The sequence below is a fragment of the Pleuronectes platessa genome, chromosome 2, assembly GCF_947347685.1.
Source record: "Pleuronectes platessa chromosome 2, fPlePla1.1, whole genome shotgun sequence".
Classification (NCBI taxonomy): Eukaryota; Metazoa; Chordata; class Actinopteri; order Pleuronectiformes; family Pleuronectidae; genus Pleuronectes; species Pleuronectes platessa.
Window position 1 is genome coordinate 22373921 of NC_070627.1, and position 25912 is coordinate 22399832.

The 25912-nt window shown below is 44.9% G+C and overlaps 1 protein-coding gene and 1 long non-coding RNA gene across 2 annotated transcripts; both read right to left on the reverse strand.

Annotated features, from left to right (window-relative positions):
* Window positions 1-262: 262 nt before the first annotated feature.
* LOC128448497 (uncharacterized) lies at window positions 263-5923 on the reverse strand. The gene is made up of 3 exons (XR_008339753.1): window positions 5762-5923; window positions 3522-3724; window positions 263-1831 (listed from the first exon to the last, which is right to left on the reverse strand). It is a non-coding gene; the product is annotated as an uncharacterized LOC128448497 (long non-coding RNA).
* Window positions 5924-13715: 7792 nt separating this feature from the next.
* Window positions 13716-25377, reverse strand: LOC128448532 (RNA-binding protein 38). Its single transcript, XM_053431230.1, has 4 exons — window positions 24684-25377; window positions 21983-22106; window positions 21495-21549; window positions 13716-15506 (listed from the first exon to the last, which is right to left on the reverse strand). Exons 1-4 carry the CDS (start codon window positions 24894-24896, stop codon window positions 15164-15166), a joined length of 735 nt encoding a protein of 244 aa, XP_053287205.1. The 5' UTR covers window positions 24897-25377; the 3' UTR covers window positions 13716-15163.
* Window positions 25378-25912: the final 535 nt, after the last annotated feature.

Genomic DNA, 25912 nt, shown 5'->3' on the forward strand with positions numbered 1-25912 from the left:
AACAAAAGGAAGAATATAAACAGAAAATCCCTTTTCCCTTTATCTGTGTGTTGAATCTGTGTGTGTGTACACAGTATACCCTGTAATGACAAGACAGTTCAATATAATACATGCATATAAAACAACCATGTTTTCAGAATAATGGTCGACTGATTAAACATTTTTAAAAAAGAGCCTCCATAGAGACAGACAACAATGGCCCCATCATCATGTAACCCCCCCCCCCCCCCCCCCCCCACCCCCCCTTCAAGCCAGCGTCCTCAATGCAAATTCATAATGCCATCAACCCATGTGTATGAGAGCTTTTAATAACCCAGTGAATCCGTCTCACAGGTGAATGCAGGCTGAATAGACGGCTGTGGCGGCCCCTCGAGGCTGGGCGTACCACACAGGGCCTTTGTTGCATTTGTTGTCATTAGACTTCCACTGAAGGGCAGGTGGGTTTTGTGTTGATACACGCTGCTCATACACGCTCAATGATGCTCAACCGCTGTTTGTATATCCCGTATTGAGCTGTTTTCTTTTTTGAAGGCCTCGGCCAGACTCCTTTTGACAACCCAGGTGGTGCGTCCCTGAGGGACTGTGTGTCTGTGAGGCTCCAGCGGCTCCACTCCATCACGTACAGCCCTCTCCTCTCCCCGTGTGAAATTCAGCTGCGTGGTGAGCTTCTTCGCTCCTCTCTGTCACGGCCTGTAAACCTTTACGGCTGTTTGAAGACGAAGGCTCGCCACCGGAGGGGCTTAGATTATCTGGCACAAGACGCACAGCGGCTACATGTCTAGAAAGCCTTTTTCTATCTCCTCAGGCAAATGTGAGAAGACAAATAAATACAGAGTAAATGGAGCGATATCATATGGGCAGGCTGCATGTTTTGTGTTATGTGTTTACATATGCACACTCACACACACACACACACACACACACACACATATTTATCTATGCTACTATCACCCCAGACCTCCTGTCAGTGGGGGCCACTTTGTCCATTGGGTCTTTGTTTTGCCAGTTTGTTCGAACTATGTTTCTTTCTCTGGGGCTTCCCTCCTACTCCACCTCCGTCCCTGCGTTCCTAAGCTGGTACTGAGCATGAACAGAGAGAAGCTCTTTCACACAGACACAAACACACACACACACACACACACACACACACACACACACACACACACACACACACACACAGAGACACACAAACACACTGGGAGATTGAGAGGAGTGATACATAGGGGTAAAGGGATTTTAACATAAATCTGTTGATCCTTTGTTCTAATGCCATGTCAGCTTTCATGATGGATTGAACGAGTGTATGTGACAGAGCTACAGACAGAGGTTGAGACAGCTGCTGAGGCCCGCTGCTCCACTGACAGGAGCCTCTGTACGGCCAGGCCACGCCTCGGCTCTTCTCCTGCACAGAGAACTATTGTCTTCATGGCTGCTTCTACTATTCTGATGTCATGGTTTGTCCTTCCACAGCGAGCTGCTGTTGCTGTTGTGGAGAAAACTTGACAGACCTTTCAGCCTGGAGTCAGAAGTACAAACGGCTGTATGGACGAATGGCAGGATAGCTGATGTTACCATTTGTGCTGCATAGACAAAACCCCTCCTGTGCTCTACCCTCTCTGACCACTCCTTTACCTCAGCCCAGTTTTGAATCTCATTTGTTTCTCATTTGCATGGCAGTTGATGCTCTTCTTGTGTGACTCCTGAATCTGGCAGCTCATATGCAAATCAAATCGTTTTTGCCTCCTTCAACCTCACCTGTTATTCTCATCGTGAAGTAACTATAGAGATTTTTGGATTCTCCTTTCCAGCCCTGCCGTGAGTCCAGGGTATTCTGTACAAGATAAGCACAGTCAGCCACAGACAAGCGTTTCACTTGACGGTATTAGAGGCAACACGCCCAGGAAGACAGGACTCGCCTGTTCATTGTATGGGCATTATTAACCATACATGTGGCAACCACTTAGATGGAAATATCTCTACTTCTATTGGATGGATTACCATGAAATGAGATGCACATGTTCACGCTCCCCAGAAAATGACACCAACAGACTTTGGTTATCTCCTGGCCCCGTTTGCAACATCAGCAGGTTGACAATGATGGGTTCTACTGAAATATCTCAACAACTGCTGGAGGAATTCATGTCAAACTCGGGACATGAGTTCATGGTGCCCAGAAGATGAACCCCAATGACATGAGTGATCCTCTTACATGTCCACTGGTGCCTCCATCAGGTTGAACAATGTGTGGTGGTAAAAGCACATACTTTATATACTGCTTCTTCACTACATTACAAAGGATACCACTAAGAGCATCACCACATGTATCTGAAAGCTGTATTATCAGTTTGAGATTTGAAATAAATCTAAAAGAGAGGTTGCAGGAGGCAGGGCAGGACGTATCATTTCTACTCCAGAAAATATGTGAGGTGTTTTCAGCAAATCAACACCGGCATCGGTCCTTATCACCAAAAGCTACAATATTGTTGTCTTTCCAGGTGGACATCTTCACCACCGTATGTGTATGGCTCCTTTTTTTCGAAAACAATTTCTGTTTTGCGTCATTTGCGTGTTAGAAACCCAATTAACTTGAAATTTTCTCGACATTTCCCTGCTATACTCTCACATGCGCTGACTCAAACATTTCCCTCACATTGTACTCAGGGGCTGGCTGACAAATTTGAGGAAAATGTCCGGACCTCGATACGTGTATTGATTTTAAGTGAGGTACCTCTAAATTTTACTTGTATATATGCTTTTATACAGATATTTGTGGTTCCCAAACAATCTATTTAAATGAATGTACTTTTCCTCCATCATCAGATAAATCTTTCATCTTGTCCCTTATTTTGTTTGTGGACAAATCAATGCAAAACTTAACTCATTCACTCCTACACAGAGGTAGTCAACACTCTAAACATAATACCTTTTACATTACAATACATTATAACATCAGTGTGAGCATGTTAGGAGGCTGATTTTAGTATTTAGCTCAAGGTACAACTGTACCGAAGCACATTGTCAGCACATGTTTACTTAGGGTTTTATGAATATGTATCTTTTTCCCCTAGTGTGTGTTTAAACACAGACACACACTACAGGCTTGAGTCCCCGTGAACCCTAACAACCCTTCACCATAAAATAATGCTCAAACATTATAGCAGCCTCTCCCTTTTATCAAACATGCTCAACTGAAGATGAATGTAAATATTGTTTCCTGAACATGTTTCAAACTCAAAACTTTGCATATTTGCAATGTTTCAGTGCGATGTATGCCAGAAACCAGCTACAGGAAGTAGAGAGAAATTTGAAGTAGAAATTAAAGACACAGAGAGAGGTGAAAACGAGAGCTCCATGTTGGAGCGCTGTTTGTCACCGGCTGTAAATTTGGAAAGCAGAGGTCAAAGCTATTGAGAAATGTGCTTTGCTGGGGAGATAAGGTCAGATAGCAGAGTTATGTAGAGGAGACCTATAAGAGGCCTATGTATGGGCATATTTCTACATAGATTCACAAAGTCAGCCACCTCAGCCACAAGCCAGTGGGTAAATGGAAGCAGGAGGAATTGGAAATGACCCATCTGGTGGTTTTGGGACATTGGAAAGGTCACCAGTCTCCTCCTTGTGTGGCTGGATGCATAACCTGCTCCTTTCTTGGGACTTCCTCTCCACTGGAGGACGGCGGGGGAATGAGCGAGAACATCACCGGCCCGACCCTGTGGAAAACAGTCTGCGAGGAGCAGAGGAGACACGATGAAAAACACTTCTCTCACCACCCACCACTTCTCTCATCATCCTCCCTCCATCCTCTCCCCATCTCTCTCTCGTTTGGTCTGCTCTGTTATTATCACCCAGATCATTATCAGACTCGCTCTCCCCGCGCTGCGATGCAGAGGGGGGGCCAGCCGTCCAAAAGGCTCTGGTGAGATTTCTAACGGCAGCAACACAAGAGGAGGGGAGTGGAGAAGAAGGAAGACAAGAGGCCCAATAAAGTCTGTCTAAATATAGAGGCAGCAGAGCCTTTTTTCCCTTGTCCTTATAAAGAGCTGCTGGTAAATCCGGGTGGACTGCAGCCTCCGTGCTGCACTGAGCACTGATCACTCCCTCCAGGATCAGGAACAGAACTGTTGGTGCATGGACACATACACAAACACACAGGGCTACTTTCTTTTATGAGAGAGAGAGAGAGAGAGAGAGAGAGAGAGAGAGAGAGAGAGAGAGAGAGAGAGAGAGAGAGAGAGAGAGAGGACGGGGAGCTTAGAGAGGTTTTTTTTACACAAGGGGGGAAATCAAATCTGGTGGAACATACTAAAAATGGAGATGGTTTGAGGAAACCTCCACAAAGACATGATGGGAGAACATAGTGATGGAGGGAGGAAGGTTCCCGGGCCTGAGAGTTCAAGGCGGTGCAGGAGATTAGGATCAAAGACACTTTATGGACAGAAATATCTCATAGGGTGGATTGTACACTTGAATTTATATCAACACAATCTCTGTCCTCTGTCCGGAAAATGCCCATTTTTGGATCTCACTCAGTCTGGCTTCTCCAAATGTATTTCTCACTTATAATCATTTGGTTTTTGTCTGGTGAAACCTGCTTATTTATTTGCCAAGAGTTGGATTTGAAGAAAGAAGTCAGATGAGTGATGCCGCTCTCATATCTATAGGACCAAAATGAAACGACAGATGACAGTTGTTAGCGTAGTTAAGCACTAAGACCTGAAACAGCTTATTGTTAACCAAAACAAATTGTATAAATAGTAAGTTATTTTTAACACCTTTTTTAAGTTTTATCCTTGTTTGTTTCATATTCAGCCCATAATGAGTGGGGCTAGGGTAATCTGCAGTCATGTAGGACATTGCTTTCTGGCCTGGTCAGAGAACTAAGGTGCATTTAGAGTCTGTGTATTTGTCCATTTGATTATTTGTCAACAAACCAAGAGCAGTCACAGGGAGAACATACAAACTCCACACAGAAAGACCAGGAGCCTCTGCACCCCAACCAGTAACCCTCTGGGAATAACGTGTGAAAAAGGTAAGAGAGTTTTTTCCAGTTCTTCCTGTTCTGCTTTTATGACACGAATGCAGCGTATGTGTGGTGGACTATTTCCTGGCCTGGTACAGTTGCCTGGCAACCACACTTTGATGACAAGACTACATGAGGTCACAGCTCCGGGCCGCAGAATAGTCCAGCACATAACCATGTGTAGAACGACAACATGTCAGATTTTAAAACTCAGGTGTTGTTATTAGAAACTAAATTGATATAACATCCTTTAATTAGCTTTAGTGATCGGGCTTCAAGTCTTTGTGCTAATCTAAGATAACCAGCTGGTGGCTGGAGCTTCATATTTACACTAAGGAGATTATGTTTCCATCACCATCTTCATCATGTTAGCAGCATTACACAAGAACTACTGGACAGATTTCCATGGAACTTGGTGGAAGGATGCGGCATGGGGCAGGAAAGAACCCATTAAACCTAAACATTGTGAGATAAAGCTTTTCTTTTTACAGTTTCACTGATTACCCGGGGAAGAATAAATGGACCTTGATGAAAAACTCTCACATTTAGGGAGCTGATATTTTTAAGTTTGTGCAATTTGGTGGAGCTGGATTGATTTAGGGGGGGTGTTGGGCCTTTGGGGAGGTGTCAGTCTACAGAGGGCCATTCTAGCTGCTGTATGTATGTAAGAGAGGAGGAGAGGTGAAATGCTGGGTTTTCATTGGGTCACGACAACTTTCCTAATAACGCTATTTACTATACCTGAGATACTGTTCAGAAGGTAACACAGTTGAACACAATCAGGCTCCGGTCAGCAACATGAAGGCGACCCCTCAACTCAGGCCCTCTCCCTCAAGAGAATAAATATATCCAAACAGCTGCGTCATCAGTGTAGGTGCCTAATGTGATCCCACGTCCTACGCACTGTTGCTGTCTGTCTGAAGAGCACTTATCAGTGATGGCCTGTTGTGCTGTGTGACATTGGCAGCTGCTCTCATAAGCCCAGCCTTCATTAAATAACAGCCTGAGTAATCTACATGTCGTATGCTGGTTAACACACACCGCACATGTGTTTCGGGGGGGAAACGCAGAAGCAGGTCGTTGTGCACGGACAGACGTAAAATGTTTGCTACGCTCCGTGGAGCAAACAAGAGGTCACTCTCACAGCTGTCCTCGTATAGCAGCGGTGACAGCGAAGGTTCAGAAGTCAGGCGGGGGGGGGGGGGGGGGGGGTAGGTTCTCTGAGTGTTTTAACATCCTCTTTTACACCTGTTGCTTACTGTTCCCTGTGGTGCACTGTCTGTGACACACAGACCCACAAACACACACACATACACTACACCAAGGGGTTTCATTGTACTGGAGCTGTCTGAGCCGATATCGTGCTGCAAAGACAAGAACAGAAAACCTGCAGAGCATCGCACACATACAGACTCTCACACGCGGAACATCGACAGAGACCACACAGCACAGTCCAACAGAGTCAATGTCAAACTCCACATGAGTAAGAGAATGGGTATAATTCCTTCTAATGACCTCTCGGCTGAAATGGATCGATCTGTGTGTGTGTGTTTGTGTGTGTGTGTGTGTGTGTGTGCATGTGTGTTTGTGTGTCAATTTGACGTCTTGAACGCCCCACTGAGAGAGGAAGCTCAGCTGTCAGTAGTTGTCAGTCTCTAGGGCCCCTCTCTCTCGCTCTCTCTCTCTTTCTCTCTCTCTCTCTCTCTCTCTCTCTCTCTCTCTCTCTATCTCTCTCTCTCTCTCTCTCTCTCTCTTTCTCTCTCTGTCTTTCTCTTTGCTGATCCTGTTGCTGTTAACCCTGCTCACCCCCTGAGTTGGCTGAGTTGAGGTGGAGACGCTGCTTGTTAGTAGAAGGCATGTTGGCCAGAGATAAGGAAATATGGCACACACACTCACACATGCACCCACACCCGCCAACATACTTATGAGGTGAACACATAATGATATAACACACACACACACACACATCATTTAAAGTTCAAGACATTTATTCTGTGGTGTGATGTATAAAGCTGGTCATGCCATCCATTTTACAAACAGGGCTTTGACCTCACTTCCCCCTTCGATTGAGCAGTTCTCTCCTCCCTTGTCTTTCTCCACCGCCCTGTCTCACCCTGTGCAGGCTGTTACCCATGCTACATTAGCTGCTCACATGAAGAAAGACACTGAACAAGCAGCTTCTCTCTGTTGAGCTTGCTCCATGTTCGGTGGGGGTGAAATCATGTCTGCGTCTGCATGCCGGCACTGTCAGGCTGCTGTGGTGTGAAGCGGACATGAGTGGAGGATGTGAGGCTGGACGCGTCTGTGGCGCCTCGGCTCCGCTTGCCGTTGGGGAGATGTGGGGGTGGGATAGGGTTTATGGTGAGGGTAGATGGGGGGTGGGTGTCTGAGCTGGTGATTACAGCACGGCTCTGATGAACCACCCCAGGCTCAGCTTGAGTGAGACAAACTCAGATCAAGTTACAGAGCTGGAGGCTCAAATAATCAGAAGGTAGACCAGGAGGAAAGATAACAACTGCTATTCTAACACGATACATAAAGTACACATCCACAAATGCCTGGTTTCCTGAGTTAAACGTACTCATTTTGATTCACTCCAACAGCAACCTGTTGAAGATCAGTCTGACCAACTGATTACTCCCATTAACTCTGATAGACTCTAGCACATACTATCAGTTCTGGATGGTATTATGTCGTCTGGCACATCTCATCCTCACCAGCCCCGGTGGAGGTGTCAGATCGAACTGGAGGCGTGAGAGTGGCATGTGGATTCACTGGAGCAGCTGACAGGATGCAGGTCTCCTGAGCAATCAAACTGATCCACTAAGTGGCAATCGAGCTCAGACACCACTGTCCTGGTTGTACACTCTCCAACATACTTCACAGTTACATTGAAAAAAATACCTATAGATGTTTACTGCATAAAATGTTAGACGTTTAAAAATAATACATGAAAAGAATGATCAGTTAAAGACATCAGTACAGTACATACAATATTCAGTATAATATTTACTAGCAACAATATCACTTTATGATTCCACTGAGTTTCATTCATTCCTCTTGCAAGTGAAAAAAATGTACCCTTGTTTAATTTGATGCACCAAGTGAGTTTGCCTCTTCAGTCTCAGTTGGTGTGACCAGTATTTCACACTGACTAATGTCAGCACATGGCACATTTTCGGACTCTTCTCTATGGGCCTCATACTGTTACAGTATGTTTTAGCACTACACTTTAACCATAGACGGCATATAAGGATGGACGTCTTCACGATCTCCCACTATCCAGAAATATAGCAGATATGAATGCTGCCATCTTGCACATTGGGAGCCGTAGTCTGTGCAGTAGTGATCGGGGGATGGGGCCACATAAGCCGGTTCCCACTGATATACACACTCGACCAATCCGGTGTCAGTCTCAGCTGTCAATTATATGTTTCACCGTATTTCTACTGTATCAAAAAACGTATTAAAATTATAAGACAACTTTAAATTACTAAAACCATCTTTGAGAAGATTACTTGGACTTTTTAACTCGGCCCATGTCCCACCCACTAACATGGAGGAGGCTTGGTCAATAACCTTTTAATTTGGGGAGCAGTCATGTCCACCATCTTGATTTAGTCTTTGACTTCAACCTGTTACTATGGCCTCAGGACAAACTGCTGTGCTAATGTTACCTAGCTTCACTTTGAAGGGTTAGGAAGTGATTTTTCTGCCACACTCCCCCATGTTCTATTCAATCTGCATTTGCATCCCAGACCAGACTCGGTCCACTTGCTGTCGAAAGCAACGTTCACACACGGACAAAGGGACATGTTTACAGAGAACACACCAGTGTGTTCTTTTAAGCAGCTGCAGTGGGCCCAGTTTTACAGGCTGAGCTGGCTGAATTTCTCTGAACTCATGTGAGCGTGTTACTTTATTGACAGGTTTCCAGCCAGTTGAACCACTTTTAAATCTTATTTCCTCATTACTTCATATCCGTGGTTCAGGGGTGTGACCCAAGAGTTTCACACTTACATCAACTCTCCAATTATTTTAGTTTCCTCCAAATCTTCATCAGATGCTAACCATAGCTTATAGAGCCTTTACAGTAGATCCTGCCAGTCCTACTCCCTGTTTAGTTTGGGCTGTAATACACAAACAAAGTTTAAGCAACAAAAATGAAAACATTTTGTATAGAGTTGAATACTTGACCAGGAATCTTAGACTCCTCTTTAAATAAAATCTATCACTGACACTCTAAATTTGTGTATTCATTGTGCTCTCTAAACAGAGACTTGTCCCTCCAGCCACCTACTGACTGTCTCCCAGACCTGTCTATGTTATCTAAATGGGTTATTGGTGCCCGGGAAAAGGCCACGGGTGATGGTTGATGTCTGGTTGTTTCTTTCAAGAGCCCGGGTAAATATAGCTCTAATCTGAGGCCTATCTGATGCCACAGCACTGACACTCCCCAGGCCCAGATAGAGCCATGTAGGACAGGACTCTGACATGTCACACACACGCAGGACGATCTGGAGTTCGGGCCAGTCAGGTGTAAAATGCTTGGTTTGAGTTTAAGGACCCATTTAATAAGGGAACATTTCCATGAAATGATATGAATTCATGGTAATAGCCCAGACAATATAATGAGCAATCATAATTAATTGCTATTTATAATTCTCAACAAAGCATCTGTTTACAAACGGAGCCCCCTGTGTGCTCATAACTGTCATATCATTTCAGATGTATGGCTCTTATTAATTAAATGGTTCTACTTGACTTTGTGAAGATGTTTTTAATTCAATCTATGAATGCATAATTGCATGTCATGTAATTGCGTCATTAAAAACACCAACGTACAAAAATTATAATTAATGTGTTGTGTATATATTTATGCATATGGAAAAAGAGTAGATTATATGTTTAGTATATTAGAGAATAAAACCGAACATTAGGACCACTTAAAGGGAAAACATATCTGAGATTCTGAAAATAAAGTAAAAATAAGTCAAATATTTGAAAAATTAAGTCATACTTGTATATAGTTTTCACAAATACCAAAATACGTAATGTTTTGGCACATATGCAACATATTATCATTAGTATTAGGATTTTTTTTTTTTATTGAGCAAGAAACTTTGTCTACATAACAAAAGAATCAAAGTTGGAGATAATTGCCCCTTTGGTGGAGGAGGAAACGTTTGGTAGTGGTCGACTGTATGTTATCGTCGAGGCGGTTTTGTACTTTTTCTAGAAACAATGAGATTGGTGCAAGATTTTGGATCCAGAAGCGGTGGAGCTGCAGCGAGTCTGGTTGCTCTTTGCTGGTTATTTATTTAATCATGAATTCTTGTAATATAGTCTCTTTTTTTCTCATTAAATTATGACTTTATTGTTTTCCTGTGTTTATCTGGCTACATTTAGCCAGCTACCCACCAAGTTAGCTACAGTAAAAGTCCAAGACCAACAGAAACAGAATTTCCTAAATGTTGTAATTTCCAGGCATTTACAACGACAGCAACCAACTTTCAGGTGGCGTAAAAAAACAAACACAAAAGGTCCTGTTTGGTTTGTCTGTTCTGGGCTTCTGTAGATACATGGTGGAGCAGCATGGTGGACTCCTTGGAAGAGGGACGCTCTTGATGTAAATAGAAGAGGCTCATTCTAAGTTAATGAATGAATGAAAACACAATTATGAACATAATATTAAATTGCTGCCAATAGATCAGCCTCTACCTTTAACCTTATAATCATTTATAAATAAATTTAAATTTGACGATATAGTTATTCTGCTGACTATATGATGTCTACCTTAGAAACAGCAGGTGTTTATGCGCCTGAGTTGAGGTCTGATAAGCGAGGACTGCTTTTTATGGCACTTCTGAGGAATCCTTTGGCGTCAGAACTGAGTGCAGAGCGAGATCTGACTGAGCCCACTTTGCATGTGATTGTGAAAGTGAGGCAGAGAGACAGCGAGAGGGGGGGGGGAGAGAGAGACAGGCCTCACGGTGACTCAACATAACAGGGTCTGCTGAACCTGTATGACTTCAGGCTGACACCCAGCTCTGTTTCTGCTCCTCCATGGTGCGATTCACAAGGAGAAGATAGAGAGAAAAAACAAAGAGATGTTAGAAACAGGAAGGACGGAGAGAAGAAACAGGAGCACGGGCACCGAAGTGAGAAAGACAGGGTTGGGGGGGAGAAAAGCAAGTGACAAACAGAAAAAGCTGAGTAAATAAATGTGTGTGTGTGTGTGTGTGTGTCTGAGTGAGATGAAAAAAACACAAGAGGGAGATAGTGAAAGATAAACAGTGTCAAAGAGAGGAGAGGGCGACCAGAGCTGCCTCACTAACAACCAGTAAACAGAGCAACATCACAAGCATCAATTCTGTTCACAGTGCAGCGTGTCGTCTGTTTTGGCATCTTATAGAGTCTGTCCTAACACTGCATGGCTTCTATCAAGCTTTTTGGGGGTTTTACTTGCTGTAAATCCGTGTCACGTGCCAAAACACAGCTCTAAACAAAAAGCAACGTCAGAAGGCCATTACTGTATCTGCACCTAACAAATCAAAATAAAGCCAGTTTACTCAATGCGTTCTTAATATATCTTCTGTGTTTTTGGAGGGATCTTCTCAACGTCCGACAAAAATATCCCAGAAGGTAAAGGTCATAACGGTTATTATATAGTTTCAGATGTGGGAATTCTAGCTGTTCAGTAAGTTGAGCATGTTGTGAATGCTCACAGATAAAGCACATTGGAATCTTGAATGTCTCTCCCATATAATATGAACGCATCATGAATGTCAGGATATCTCTGACTGTGCTGTGCTGTTTTGACTTTGATCTTTCATTTAGCCATGCTAATGCTGGTGTGGCTGTTTACGAGGTGGTGGACATTGGTCGACTTTTTGGACATTGGCCCAGATTTGAATTATATTAACTGTTTAACGGGGAGCACTTATGTCCCTGTCAACTTTAGTAGTTATACTTTAGTATAAGTTTCACAAATAAAAGAAAAACATTATCTTACCTATTAGGACTTTGAAATCATACTTATTAGGACTTTGAAAAGATTTCACAAGTAACTGTTTGTTCTGAAGAAAGAACACATGGACACAGAGGTTAATTTACTCTTTTGCGGAGGAGGAAATGTCTGGCAGCTGTCGACTACAATGTTAGTTACAATGGTTACATCTGTGTGACATTTAAAGGAGGTCAGTAGTTCCTCAATAAACAATAAGTTTGGTAATCAAAACAAGTGTATCTGAGGTTCTTCTTTAGAGTGACTTCCCCCTAAAAAAAGATTTCTCCTTAGTCTTGTAATATCATGACATTTTTCCTCAATAGATTACATTTCTTTCCACATAATATTATGACTTAAATCTCAATAACAATTTCATTCTTCCAATATTCAAACATTATTCACAATGTTTTACTTTTCTTCGATATGACCCTGACACATTGGTTTGAGACCAAATACCTGCAAAGCTAAAAGCTTTCCCCATCAACATCAATTGTGTTTATTGCTAATTATCGAATACTTTGATGCTAACACGCTAAACTGATATGGTGAAAAAGGAGAAAACAAATACCCCCTGATAAACACCACTATAGCAATGCAACTGTGAGCATGTTATCATGTTAACGTTTGCTTTAGCAGCTCAAAGCCCTGTTGTGGATTAGTCCAGCCTCACCGAGCTTCTAACATGAGTGTCAGTCTTCCTTGACAAACATGGGATTGAGATAGCCCAGCTGTGAGGGATCAGAATACAAAAATTACAGGTAACAAGACAGAGTGCACATGTAATTAAGTGCAGAGTTTCATGAGTAAATAAGGTCTGAACAAAACAAGCCATCTAATGAACTCAAAGCCATGTTGTAAATCATGACCGTGTGCATGATTCACACCCTGTGTCGAGCTTAAAGATAGTTGACGTGTTTTTCTTTCTTTCTAGCTCTGCCTGTGTTTTATTCTCTGGGGCCAAGTGGGGTTCAGCAGTGACACATCTTCCAAAGCTGATGTAAGCACAACGTAGAGGCGCTGCTGGGAAACACAGCTCGCTGAGCTTGTTTGGAAAAGTGAAACAAAAAAGAAGTGACATGCAGCTCTGGTTAATGCAGCTTCAGACCTCAGAGAGCGTGTTGGCTGAGGGAACACCCAGCAGCCCTGGCAGGTGCTGGTGTTGGGGCTTGATAAGTCTGGGCCCCCTCAGTGCAGAGCACACACTGCCTTGATAACAAGTACACACGCACAAGTGAACCACCTCTGGCTCAGTTTTGCAGTGAGCACAGTGACATTGCAATAACACAGATCTGCAAACGAATATACCCACGTGGTTAAATTTGGACTGATTATTTCTTGTTTTTCACTGTGTGAGTCTATTTGTGTGTGCGTCATCTGTCCTGGAGACACCCACTGCTGCAGCAACACACACGAGGGGACTGAGTGCTTGAACAGGTGGGTGGGTTTCTGTCCGACTGTCTGTGCACGGATTTTTCACCACAATAGTGAGTCAACAATGTTGCACCATCCCGAAGCTTTACAGGTGTTAAGCTGATATACAAATTAAAGGCCGCATTTTAGGATGGGTGTCGTTCAACCGAGTACTCACTAAAGTATTGAGAGGAGAGTACTTATCAGTTGGACCTAACGTCCTTATATTGATTTGAGCCTTTATTTAAACTTTCAAAGAAGAAGTCAGGAAGCATGTTTAAGTACAAATTCTTTATTTATTTTTTTGGTATGGCTTCTTGGAAGGGACTGTAAAAGACATTTTTATTGAAAAAGTCTAGAGAATTTCTGATGCAACCAGTCGAGGATCTACAAACGAGCATCTACTGTAGTTCTGTGCACCCCAGCAAATCCACCAACATGGTGACAGGCGGGAACAAAATGAATACAACACCTGTGGATCTGCAGGTTAAATGACATCAGTGCCACAACTACAGTCATTGTAACGAAACAAAACAAAAAAGCTATTTTAACTTAGTATCTCTTATAAATACCTACATATAAATATTGTTAATGTACTGGATGACTGAAAACATTTTAAAATGCTATACATGAATGTCCTTTTGAGAACATTTCAATCTCAGTAAGAAAAGAAAAAATACACTGGTGTTTGAGCTCAGTGTCAGCTACCTTTCAACATTGATACACAGCGCTCCCACATACTGCATGTGATTATCTACATCCATCTGAAATGATCCAGACCCAAGTATTGGCAAGATTAATGCAACTGACTGCTGAGGACAGTTAGCAGTTACAAGGGGCTTTCCACACTTGGTTCTGTGATGGGGCTAGCGCTTGAGGAATCAAGAGATGCAAAAAGGTTCTCTTTATATTAAGGCCTCTTTAATTAAAACTAATAATAGGAAAAAGGGAGTCCTGACATCAAACTCTCAAAACAATGTTGCTTCGGCAGTTTTACTCCAAACCTTGCAATTTATTCCTTGAAGTGAAATCTCTCGCTGTCCTCCTGAGTGACACTGAACGCTGGAGGTCTGTTCGTGGGGCATTGCTCCACCTCACTGTGGATGTTGCACCAGAGCAGGATGATTAAGAGATGCTTCTCAATCCCCACCCTGCACCTCCAGATCCACCCGAGATACTACGCAGCCGGGAGGAAAGCGGTACTTCCTTTGCCAGACAGCTCGCCAATAATCAACACGTACCATGAATCTGACACAGAACTGATTGAGCCACAACCTGTGATAACATTTATAATAATCGCATAGACACAAAAAAAGATGACAATGACAATAATACAATAATAAAGGACAATAAAAATAATAATTAAAAATGAAGTGTCAGCTTCTGGAAGCCCTTGGAAGCCACCATATACTTAATGCTGTTTAGCATCCCAACCTGAACCTCGACAGTCCTCAGATCCCCAGCCGCCCTCTTATCCTTTAAACAAATGAGCAAATGGCTCATCCTGATCGTATAGTGCAATAGTCCTACCCTTTTTCCTGAAAGCCCCTGCTGACAACAGCCAGGTCACCCTGTAGGGTGTTTCACTATTGTCCGTTTAAACGTCAGCGACCATAACTCCCTCTTCTTCTTCTTCTTCTTCTTCTTCCTCCTCCTCCTCCTCCACCTCCTCTCCCTCCTCCTCCGCCTGTACCACCCCCTCTCCTCTCAGCTTCCTCTTCAGCTCACTGCATACGATCCGGCTGGATGTGGTGCTGCGGGGCGTAGTGCAGGAAGGCCGTGGCTTGGCCGGCAGCGGAGGGGAGGGTCGGGTGCAGGTTGGCCGGGGCTGTGGCAGCGGTGGGGGGGCCGGCGGAGGCCGTGGGGCTGGTGGTGTAGCTGTAGCCCATGAATCCTGCTGGGGAGGCGGCGTACGGGTACTGCTGCTCAAAGGCGGCCTGGGCGTACTGGGCGTAGGCTGAGCTGTAGTCCAGGTAAGGGCTGCTGCTGACGGAGCTGGAAACCTGACTGGGCAGCATCAGGCTGGGCTGCATAAAGGCTTGTGGGTAGACATATTGCTGGGCCAACCTGCACATAGACACAAAGACCAAACAGGGGGGTGGGTTAGACAGCAGGACTGCAGCAGCAGAGCAGAGAAATCCAGAGGCCTGGCTTCTATTGTTTACATTGCGCCCTGAGGGCAAGCGTGTTGGGAATATAAACTCTCTGGAGGTGTTCTGAACTTGGAGATGTCTCACACAGATCCACTGTTAGTAAAGACTAAATAAAAAAGAGGTAGAAGGAGGTCAGGAGGCGAAGGTGACTCAACTCCCAGTTTGTGTCAGTTACAAAAACCTACAAAACCTGTTAGGTAGGGCCTCCTGAGGTAGACTGGTGGGGAGGAGTGGAGGGGGGTGGATGATAGTCAGCCGTTACTGGCAGGTATTCAAGCTCAGGCATCAGCAGAGTGTTTTAACAGCTGCTGCTCTTCACTCGTTGAATACACTCAACACACACGCTCAATAGACACACACAGACACGCACACGCACACACACAGACAGACAGACAGACAGAGGAAGTACATGAAGGTAGTGCAGAAGTTGCTCTCTCCTAGTTCTCGCTGGGTGTGTAAATCCTACAGACTTCTACAGGTGATGATTCTATGGCTGGGGGAGGTATAATGTCGGCGGGGGAGCTCATCGGGGCTGGGAGCCAGGCTCTGCTGCACCTCATGAGCCCGGGCTTTCCGATGTAGCTGATTAAAGCCGTGGGGTCTGGGGGATTGTACCGTGCTTTGCCACCCGATCCGTGGAGGATAGCAGAGGGAAATGACTCTCGATGAGCTTGTTTTTTAACTCAGGACTCTGAGTATCTCTCTTGAGATAATGTCATGGGGGGGTGGGTGAGTAAGGGGGGCAGCAGGAAATAAATATTCCACAAAGAGAGTGATATCCAACTGTGATACTACGCTTTTGTCAGAAAAACGTATATACAGACACACACACACACACACACACCAAGACAAAGAAACATGGACTCTTCAGCTGCCTCTCAGTGCTGATAAACATCTTTCATTGACTGCAGTTAAATTGACGTCTTAAGCTAAATCCATGCTACTATGTTTTCAAATGAAAATGCTTCAACTCTGCTACAAATACACCTTGAGTACACAAGACTCCGGAGTTCTGGAGCCAGTGGTGCTGCGTTTTAATCTGTACGGGCAGAAACAATGAGGTTTGGAAACGTTGACGTAGACACTAACCACCACGTGCTGAAAGGATCTGTTCAGTCATGGTGTAGCCTTTGCTAATTCATCAGGATACAGCTTCTTACATGTGTTGGAGATGAGCTATTCCCAGTGTACACAAGTGGTCACATGATATGCGTTTTCAGGTCCGTTATTATAGAAGGGGATAAAAACTGAAGTCTAAACGCTCCTGTGGACAGAGATTGTGTCCGTTTTAAAAAGCCATTTTGAAACAAAAACAGTAGTATGGATTTGATTCGTCTGCCCCTGATAGATTCGGTCCATTAGAAGATCAGCAATGAGAGGCAGCCATGAAGGCAACACAGCAAAAGATGGAAGCATGCATGGATAGGGATGTCATCATAAGACAGACACACAGACACACACACCCACACGTCCCCTGGCTCCTCTCTCTCTTCCCCAACCGCCCGCCCACACACCAGTTACCACTGCAAACCCCAAACCATGCCATAATAGGGAAAGAGTCACACCGCAATCAACATAACCTCTTCAGTTCATATCACACAAGAGGGAAAAGATAAAAAGGCACTTCAATCCATCACAGCACACGGCACTGCACTCTCAAGCCATCACTGGCACCTTGAAGAGAGGCTGGCTGAGGGAGGGAGAAGGGCATGGGACAGACAGACACTCTGTCAAACCGCCTCCTGCACTGTGGCCATCTTCTGATCCTCTGCTGGGTCACTGGTCAGCTGGCGGCACAGAGCAACCGTGGCATAAGGATAGCAGTGATTATTGTCAGCAGTAACATGAAGTCTTATTGTGTCATCAGGTCAGTACAGGAATGCGTTTCACGAAGAAATGTGTCATCTCCCGGTTAGATTTACAGAAAGTTATGAGAACAGGCGCCCTCTCTGATACCCTGCATCACATAAACCACTGCATTTACAGAGACATCTAGTGAGTGGGGGGGGGGGGGGGGGGGGGGGGGGAGTAGTATGACCACATAATGGGGTCCAAACATCTGACATTTCACAGGCAAACGACGCAGCCAGAGATTCTCCGCTCAGATGCGGTCACAACAACAACACAGAGGTCTCCATAGCGTTCAGGTGAGGGGTGGCACAGTAGGCAGAGGCAGGAAGCAAAGGAATAAATTCCGCTGTGCAGATCACATTTTGTATTAACAGCACATCGACACCGGCATATGGCCTAAAGCTCTCGAATGCCCTTATCTATCAAAGTTGCCATCTTTATTGAAGTCTTTTATGTGTATGCCACCACTTTGCCAGCCTGAGATATTTTTAATCTTTGTTTGTCAGTTTTTGGTATGCTGCGCACATCATCTGCTGTATTCTCACATGACCTGATTCGTACATTATCCGTTTTTTAGGAAACTGACATGAAAATCTCTTCAATGTCCGCAGCCACTGAGTCTGACATTTGCATCCTCACATACAGCACCTCTGGATAAATCCAGGAGATGAACTGCAGTTCAGGTTATGTCTGAACAGATACAACAGTGGCATGTAACAAGGAAGCATAAGCAAATGAAGGCAACCCCCCACCCATGAGCTCAAGCTACACTTTGCCCTCGCAGTGCTATTGAGCTACTCACAAAGAGTCATTCACTCTCGCACACAGCTTTCAAAGATAACCATACATTAATGCTGCGGGGCATATGTGCATTCACTCCCGTCATGTATAATGAGCCTGCCTTTTTCATGGCCTTGGCCTTGTGTCGCCCAAGGCATTTTGCCCTAATCTGAGCTCAAAATCAAGTGACCTTGTGGAGGTAAAGCGGAATATAAAATAATGTAAATACCATGAGCCTAAAGGGAGTAAAAGGAGAGACAAAGCATTCCTGTATCCTGGTTTGTGTCAGGTCAACAAGAGATGGAGATGTTCGCTGTACATTTAGCTTTTATCTAACAAGAAGAAAAAGGATAGGGAATAAGGCAAGTCAGGGACAGTGGCATGCTCCCGGGGCCACAGAGATGCCAGATGACAAGTGGATTGTGGGACTGTGACGGGGGGGAAATGTGGATGACAGCCAGTAGATCATAGGTCAGCTGGATTTGTGCTGACGGTCAGTCTGTGTGTGTTTGACATGGTGCCACTCTAAGGATGGCGGGCCCTGACACTGGAGAGACTCATTCACCGAAAACTAAAATCCACAGACAGACAGAAACAGTTAACCTTTACAGAATCCAGACCAGAGTATTCAACATTAAAGAAGGCCACATAAAGAGCAGATGTGAAAAGCCTGGGAGATACCACACCAAGCAGCGAAATATTTCTACACGATAACACAATTGACCTTCAGCGCGTGACTCACTGCAACACAAAGTGTGAAGAGAGATGCGACCGGCCGAGGTTGGGGGAATTAAAAAACGGCTTACAAACACTTCCATGAGGACTTGATACCCCTCCCTGCTCTCTTTGTTCCAGAGGATTGAGAATATTCTTTATGAGCGGGAGGAGAAAAATGTGTTTTGTTTGACACCTGTAGGTGTGTTTCCAAGGGAGCACACAGCCTCATTAAGCATTAGTCCCAGAACAAACCCCTAGATACCCTCCCCCCCTCAATCTTCTCTTTAAACCCCCACCTCCCCCTCTGTCTCTCTCTCTCTCACAGAGGTGTCAGCTTCCTGTGATTCTCTGATTTCAGTAAAAAACACTGCATGGGGGATACAAAAAGGACGACTAGACGTGGGAAAGTGGCCTAACTGTGTGTGGAGTGGAGGAGGTGATGCATGAAGGGAGATGAATCTGCGACTGCACCGACAGTTCCCCCCCCTCCCCACCAAAAACAATGTTCCTGGCCTCTGTGACCCCCTCTGGCCCTCAAAGTATACAGCATCTGCTGACCACAGCTATACACACGCACACATTCACAGCAGTGAGTCTGGACCAGCACACCACCACTACACGCAATGCATTGTCCAAAAATCCTACTTCAGAGCATGTCCTCACACCATATGTTGTCAAGGGGTCTGGGGGGAGAAGAGGGGCTGAAAGAAAAGCCACTTGTACACTTGGCATGTTAGGGAGGCCTGCGTCTGTCACCCGCCATACAGAGGGGAACTCAGAGAAAGGCAGACAGGTGCTCTGTGTGCCTCTTATAAGTCTCTGGGGTGGTGGTCATGGAAGATTAAGGGGGTGTAAAAGGCTGTAATACGAGCCAGCACCTGTCAGACACATGCAGCCTCAAAGCAGCACTGTGCTCCACATGTCAAACTCTAGGGTTTTCTGTACCGTGCACACTCACTGTGGGAGCAGGAGCATGGACGACATCAGTGTCCTCAGTGGAGTATGATGGGACATGTCCCTGGTGGACCCCTGGATTTATCATTCAGATGCAGCATGGCCTTACAGAGGGGGTATGGCTGGTTTGAGAGTCTTATTTTTGGGTTCACTAAAGCACCAAATGTCTCTTATTTAGTCCATGTCCCTGTGGACCGTCTCTTGGATTTCCCTGGAACGAACAGGCTCAGAAGTCACACACTTTATAAGGCTGCATCTACTGATTACTTATATTAATATGCAAGTTGTGGCTTTACGGACTCAAGGGGTTCCTCCATGACAAACACCATCTCAGCCTTAAATAAAATATATTCTATTTTTAAATTGTTGTTGTTGTTGTTCAACCACATATATGTGAACAAAACTGATTGTAAGGGGAGTAAGTTTCTCGAAGGCCCCCTGCCGCATAATGTCAATATATTTCTTAAGTAAACACAATATCACAGGTATCCCAATCAATTCCCCTTTCCACTGGTAAAAAAAACACCAACTAACATCTGGTGTTTGTTTGCAATGGGAATGGTTCAAATCTATATTAAATCCCAGTTAAATTACTCTGCAGTAGACACAGGTTTAAATTGGCTTGGCAGAGATGGAACCTTGACACCTGGTTGAACATGCCAATCTGGCAAGACGGCAAGGTGAGAGAGCGCCTCCCTCGTCAATGAGTCATGTGATGGACATACCGAGGAAGAAACAGATGCAACTTCCTGAACTGGCAATGGGGGATAAGTCACACATTAGCAGGTTTACTCGCAGTGCGTATACCCACTTAATTGTGGTGAAAAGAAGTATTCACTATAAAAAAGCCTGAATTACTGGTTTGGGGGTAATTAATCAAAAATAACTACTACTAAAATAAAAGCTGAGAAAATAAACAAATCTGTACAGTTATGAAGCCAAGTCTGGCAGATGCTTGGCACATTTGGTAAAAAAATGACTTTCATAATCAACTGTTCAAGTTTGTTATTTAGATTTTTCTGTGTACCAGATAATCTATCGGTCACAACCTTATCTTAATGTAGAAATGTAGCTATTAAGTAGAACTGTGAGCCGACATCTTAGCTACTCCTGGTGTTTCAGTCTTCCACAGTTCAGAGTTTAAGCATGTAAAAAATGAATGGTGGTGCGCTGCAGCTGGAGGGCTGATATCTGAGAGCTGCAGGGGATGAGGAGTCATTACTGCAGTGAAATGCTCATTAGCTGCTCGGCAGACCGCGGCGGCTCGACTCTATCCAGGCTGTTTCTACAACACAAGCCACTTCTGGAAAGCCTTCTCTGTGACGGAGCCCACTCAGGCAGGTACGCGGGTCAAATGGCCCCTGACAGAAGTTTAACGCTGGTGTCACACATTCACCTCAGGAATGCTCTTCTATTATCACAGATACGCGAGCCATCGGAACTCCAATATTCTAACGAACTACTTGTGGAGTTGCACGCGGACACAGAAACTGACATGTACTTTCCAGAGGCCCCGTTTGTCGAATAAATAGCCGGCTAGTGGTATCCCGCAGAGCGTAACACAAGAGAACACAACAAGCGCCCACTCCCGCTCACTTACCCATACTGCCTCTGGATGAGTGCTGGGTGAATGGGCTGCACTCCGATGGATATGCCTGGAAGATAGGAGGCCGGCTGTCAGACACACATTTGCATTTACAGAGGAGGACCAGAGAACAATACACAGAGGGCAGAGAGACGCAGACAGAGTCGGCTTCGAATCCACACATAATGGAACAACGGTTTCAAATGTGCAGCAAACAACAATAAGGGCATGTGTGTAGTGTTACTTAGTATGTTAATATAAAGTTTGCAGTATATGGGCAGAATGGATTGTGAAACCACACTGTCACACACACACTAAATGGTGATAACAATGGTCTTCGGGGATAAGACAAAACCAGTAGAAATTTAAGTAAGGCTTCAGGGGGGGGATTTATTACCTAATCAGGCAGAGACATCAGTTATGTGACATTGATTAAGATGGAAGCAGCAGGATTGTACTGCCTTTGTTGATGACTCGACTGAATCTTGAAACGTGTATCTCACCCGTCTGTATGCTGCGCGGCTTGGCGCCCAGGTACGCCAGGTTGACGTTGGCCTTCCTGCCGTCGATGATGGGGTTGGGATCCTTACAGGCTCTCTCGGCCGCTCCCCTGTCCGTCATCGTCACCTGGCAACAGAGTCAGACATTTCAACACGGTCTCACAAGAAAAGGAAATAAAACAAACCGTCGTCTCACGTTACCCAACGGAGAGTAGCGTGGCTTTGCCGGCTGATGGCGTGTCTCATATTTAACAAAACAAGAACACCACACTTAAAAAACAGTTGGTCTTATAACCCCCCCCCCCCCCCCCCCCCCTCCCTCCAGGCTTCCCACTGTTATGATTCGGTTTCTGTGGTGAAGACGGCAAACAGAAAACAAAGCACAATGATCAGCTTTGCAAAACGTCCGCAGCAGCAGTAGCCGGCCACTTGACTGCCACTCAGCCACGGGCAGAGCTGCTGAAATATGGATCTGAGGAGAGCCACGAGGAGCTTATCAAATTAGGGACAAAATATTAAGGAGATTGGCATTAGTCTACCCCTCCTCTCTCCCTCCTGGCATTAGACGAGCCCTTCTGCTTCGAGTGCCACGTTCTGCCAACTCAGAGGGTTCAATAACCTCCGAGTGTGGCCCGAGCGACGAATGTAGGCCACGGCTTGCATTGTTTTTTCGTTTTATTTAAAAAGCAGTACGCTTCTTCATGGTGGAAGTATCGAGAACAAAGCCCACTCCAGGGTCTGTGTTGTGAACACAGGAAGGAGCGAGGCGGTGTTTACACTGCGATGAGCCGATGCTGTGGGGGGGGTTCTCCTAATCCACCTATGAAGTGTGTTTAGAAAATAGGTGCGCTCAGCTTTTGGAGTGCCCCCCACCCCCCTCCCTCCAGCTACCCATCCAACTGGAACACTCAGAAACAGAATTAACAGGTCGAGAGACAAAAAACCCTGTGCTGAACACACAAAGTGCTGATCGTCTCACTACTACAGGTTTGTGTTTTCTCCTCAGCAGCACCCACATCGCCCAGAGCCTGTCGAACCTGAATCACCAGCCTCAGTACGCAGCCGTTTGATAGCAACTGCACTCCCAGGACAGCTTTTCCTCTGGATTAGAGAGCTGATGTGTAAACACACCGAGAGCAATTGTCTTACAATTCTGCCACTAGAAGTAAACATGCACACATTTTAAGTTTTCCATTCCTTCTTTGGCCTGATGGTACATTAGTGCAGATGTGTCTGGTAAATATTTGCATTTCTAGCGCCGCTTCTGTGCTTTGTGTCAAAGAGAGAATGGTGGTCTTTATCTGCTGGGCACCAGATAAGTCACTTATTAGTACAGATTTAAATTATACACTGGAAGGGGTCCTTGGATGTTTGTCATTAATCTGACAGCAGCAGTGGCCCAAGGATCAAGTTGTGAGTAATGTACCATTAAACTTATTCCCCACTCTTCACTAAGAGCTGAAATCAGATGGCTGAGCGCAGAGCATAAACAACCTGGTGTATGTTTTTTAACTTTACGACACTGCCTGTGATGGCTCGGCCTGTCCGCAGCCTCAAAGAGAAAAGATCAGAGAGAAGTTTAACATCAATTTGTAAAAACAGGAGAGAGCCCACGTGAACATCTTGGAAATTCTCACTCAGCAGGGAAGACTCGATCTAAATCCTGTTTCAATGGAGGGCCGAGTGTGCACGGTCAACTTCCCCACTGACAAGCACGGCTCCTGTTCACCGGTCAACAGGGAACCACAAGTGGAAAAGTGGGGCACAGCCTCTTCTTATTGTTTGAAATTAATCCATTCATGCTATCCATTTCTAAATTACCTAAGAACTCTGTTCCCATTATAGAGCCTGGTCAATGTCGATTTCTGGAGGCTGATGGTAAAACCCATATAAGGGAAGGGTTAGCGATATGATGACCTTCATAAATAAGGATAATTTACAGTTTAACCATAAGCTTTATCCTTAATAACTATACAAGAAAACTCAAATATATAGATCTTTAAAATAAGGAACAAGCTATTTTATATAAAATCATAATTGTTTATTCTGTAAAATAAGAGTTTTCATGTTGGATAACATCCCATTCCAATACCAGTATGTATAGTATCAGCTAACCGACATGTTGATCTGGCTCTAGAGCATCGAATACCACAATAAGTTAGATCACTGCCTATTGGACCACATACAGATACTATATGATTGGGCTTTACTACATCACTTATAACACACACTCACACATACTTCCAGAGGCCTAAGACTGGGTTACTCAGGGGTGACTGGGTTAAGGGGGGGGGGGGGGGGGGGGGGGGGGTCATCGGGAGGTTTAGGTGGGTGAGGACATCAGACATATGTTGAAATATAATCTTCTTAGTTACCCATCAACTTGTGTGATCCCTCATCCTCATTAGGCTGAAATAACAGGCAACCAGGCGAAACAACCTGAGGTGCTGTGCAATTGTGCATATAAGCCTCGATGTGCGTGGGGGGGGGGGGGTCTATTACCTCTGACATATACCATGTATGTCCATGATTAAATGAACATATAATGACGTCAGGTGCTAACAGTTGTCATGGAGAGACAATCCTTTTATGGTAATTTAACAGTAGAGCTTGGCATTATACTGAGAATAAAGCTAACAACTAGCAGGTTTAGAAGTTGTGCGTATGTGTCTGCGTGTGTGCGTGTGTGTCTGCGCGCACTTACAAAGCCGTATCCTCTGGATTTGCCGGTCTGCCTGTCCGTTATCACCACCGCCTCGTCGATGTCCCCGAAGGTCTCGAAGTATTTCCTGAGGGAGGAATCGTTGGTGTGGTACGGCAGCCCGCCGACGAAGATCTTGGTGAAGGTGGTGTCTTTCTGCAGCGCGGTGGGATGCATGACTTCCAGGGCTCCGTTCATCAACTGATGCAGAAGCATTGGGTCGAGCCGGAGAGAGACGGACCGGGAGGCGCACTCACTCACTCACTCACACACACTGAGCGACCGTCACAGCTTTAATCAACAGCAGCGTCCCAGCATCAGTGCGAACAAACACACACACACACACACGCACTGTTCCTCTGTGACCTTCGCAGGAAGTTAGAAACAACCTGATGACATATAGAGCGATCACTCCGCCGGGACGCGTACTGACGAGCAGCTCCTCTGACAAAGTCAGACAAACGTGGGGGGACACTTTTATATGGCCAGTACAAGACCACGCCCGTGCCTAACTATTGACTAATCAGCGTCCTCGCTTAGTGCCAACTTGGGCAGCGGCTTCTCTCATTGGCCCGCCTCCCCCCGGCGCTGGGGCTGCACCTGCTTTTGTCCTTTAGAACACAAAGAGAATGTGGGACCCGGCCACATGGTGCGGTGTCAGCCCGATGGAGGAGTCCTGTCGCTGCCTCCAATTCAGCTCCACTCGATCTGATCAACGGCACTTTGTTTCGTTTGCTCTCATTTCACTGCGTCATCATGACACAGCACACGAGCAGCATGTGCAGGGGGGAGTTAAGTTTGAACATTCCCCTACAGTGAGAGTGAAACTGTAGAAACTATCGTCTAAAATACACAACACACTCCTCTTAGGTTTATTTTAATTGATATACTCTATCGTCTACATTCTCCCTAATATGATCTCATGATTTATCCCATGATAGAGTTGTGCTACTGTACAATAACCCCCCGTAGATTTGTGTAAAACATTTATGACTGATATGTTGTTTTTAAAGTGAATTTTTCAATGATTTTGGCTACATACTAAGTTGAGTACTTGAAATTCACTTCAGGACTTAATATGTTGAGTACTTATATGTTGTGTCACCTATATGTGTACTTATACATTTACAACAGGGAAACCAAACAATTCTGACATTGACTTGACTTTGATTCTAAGGTGAGTTTACTTGGCCTTTGTTGCATAATGAAACTGTCTTAAATTCCATATGAAA

Excerpts from the sequence above, each read along its gene's own strand:
- LOC128448532 (XM_053431230.1), bottom strand. The coding sequence starts at position 24,896 with ATGCTTCTGCATCAGTTGATGAACGGAGCCCTGGAAGTCATGCATCCC. Across the intron at positions 22,107-24,683 it reads AATCCAGAGGATACGGCTTT|GTGACGATGACGGACAGGGG; the intron begins GTAAGTGCGCGC and ends CTCTGTTGCCAG. Across the intron at positions 21,550-21,982 it reads GCCGCGCAGCATACAGACGG|GCATATCCATCGGAGTGCAG; the intron begins GTGAGATACACG and ends CCTATCTTCCAG.